Source organism: Merops nubicus, unplaced genomic scaffold, assembly GCF_000691845.1.
Source record: "Merops nubicus isolate BGI_N331 unplaced genomic scaffold, ASM69184v1 scaffold44471, whole genome shotgun sequence".
Lineage (NCBI taxonomy): Eukaryota > Metazoa > Chordata > Aves > Coraciiformes > Meropidae > Merops > Merops nubicus.
In genome coordinates, this window is record NW_008589843.1 from 1 (window position 1) to 1857 (window position 1857).

The window sequence follows — 1857 nt, forward strand, 5'->3', positions numbered from 1 at the left end:
GGCCGTGCCGTGCACACCTGCGGGCGTGGGGCGCCCGGCACAGCCCCCTCCTCAGGACCGCTCTCACCGGATCCTTACACCAGCAAGAGCAGCATCGCTATTTCTCTGCCTAGGAACAGTAAGTGCAATAACGTCTTTCCGATCTTTTTCTGCATGACACATAGGTACGATTTTAAAAATAACGTCATTTAATGCTTCATGTTCACCTTCTATCGTGTGTTAACAAATGCAGCTATAAATGAGCCTTCTGTTTTTCAAAGGGGGTGTGTGTGTGGATTTTTCTGTGTGCTTGCATGTAGATGTTGCTTCAGTGCACCTGCAGCTGTTTTTGTGACACATCCTCACGGTATTTTCACTTGAGTGAGCCTTCTACATGCCTGTTTCCAGATTAAATCCACCGAGATCGTCATTGTGATTGAAACGCAATTCGGTTGTAGATTAAAATGTAACATTCCTGCCTCTTACGTGTTTCTATAAATATAACAAAAGCTCTTTGTGTAGGTACGTTTATTCTTCAGTATTTCATACAGTTATATGTAGGTGCACCTATTTTGTATGTACTCAAAGATCTGAATGCCCATTGTATTGCAGTATCTTTATCAGTGTTTATACGTGTTGGTGTTTCAGAAGCATGCGTATGTTTGTGTATAGATGCAAGTGCTTATATGGGTGGGGATTTTGTATCTCTGTCTCTATATATGTGACAAACCCACCCACATCCTTACCCACAGACTCGTTCAAAATCTCTGTGCATGTGATGTGGGTGTGTGTGTAATGTAGAAGTGTGAATAGCGTGGGCAGGGGGAGATTTGAATACCGTGGTAATAGATGACACAGTTTCATTTGATCAGTGTGACCTTTGAGGAAAACAATCCAATCTTTTTCCTTTTGTTTTGTTTATTTTTGTATGTTTGTGCATGTGCCTCAGGTTAAGTGCTTCTTCTGCATGACCATAACCAAAGGGTGACCCATCCACTCCCTTATGACCTATGGGGACCTCAAAGCCAGTTTCTCAGTCTTCATCTCCTCCTCCTCTTCCTCCTCCTCCTCTTACCACTGCTGCTGACACCCTGGGTGCTGCTTCCAGGTTTGAGACATTGTTGACAGGCTGAAGAAAGGATTTGCAAAGACCTCCTCACTGTGTAAATAAAGTGATGGCTGGAATTAACATCAACTCCCCAAGTAATGATATTAAACAGTAAGATTGCTAAACCAAAGCATTACCAGGAACGAATTATGAGGAAAGAGACTATTTGCATTTGCAAATGTTTGCAGTGATGAACTAAAATCGTCTGTGGAGATCAGGTACACTTTGATTTGCATATTTTTTTTCTTTTTCCTAGCGAATGCAGTCTTTGAAGCCTGCAAGGTAGTCATGATTCTGGTCAGATCTGTGATAGCCACAGGAGATAAATAAATATAAAGGGGCTTGGTGGATGAAAGAACAAGGCATCAGCTGTTCCCTGGTTCAGTTTGAGAGCTTCATCTTTTCTTATTAGCAAATCAGTAGTTTGTGTCAAATGTTCCGGACAATAAGAAAATGCAGATATCTGGTTCTCCAAAATGTAGGTTCAGTGTCACAGCTGCATTGCCCTTCTCTCTGTCCAGGGGACTGTCCTACAGATGCAAATGGCTTTGAACTTTCTGGTCAAAGTTAAGGTTACACTGTAAAGGAAACAAAATCTTTTTGCATTAAGTGATTTAAAAAAAAAAAGCAAAGCAGTTGCGAGATGGAGGTGGCAATGGTGAGTGCAGATAGCTCTGGGTGCAACAGCCACATGCCCTACGGATACGCGGCCCAGGCCCGGGCCCGAGAGCGGGAGCGTCTGGGGCCGTCAAGAGACGCCGGCAGCGCCG

At 43.6% G+C, this 1857-nt stretch overlaps 1 protein-coding gene across 1 annotated transcript in view; it reads left to right on the forward strand.

The window, feature by feature from the left end:
• The first annotated feature begins 1730 nt into the window (after window positions 1-1730).
• The window catches only part of KCNA4 (potassium voltage-gated channel, shaker-related subfamily, member 4), a 3157-nt gene continuing 3030 nt past the window's right edge, over window positions 1731-1857 (forward strand). The window contains exon 1 of the mRNA XM_008949703.1: window positions 1731-1857. This exon is cut by the window's right edge and continues 3030 nt beyond it. Coding sequence (XP_008947951.1) covers window positions 1731-1857 — 127 coding nt within the window.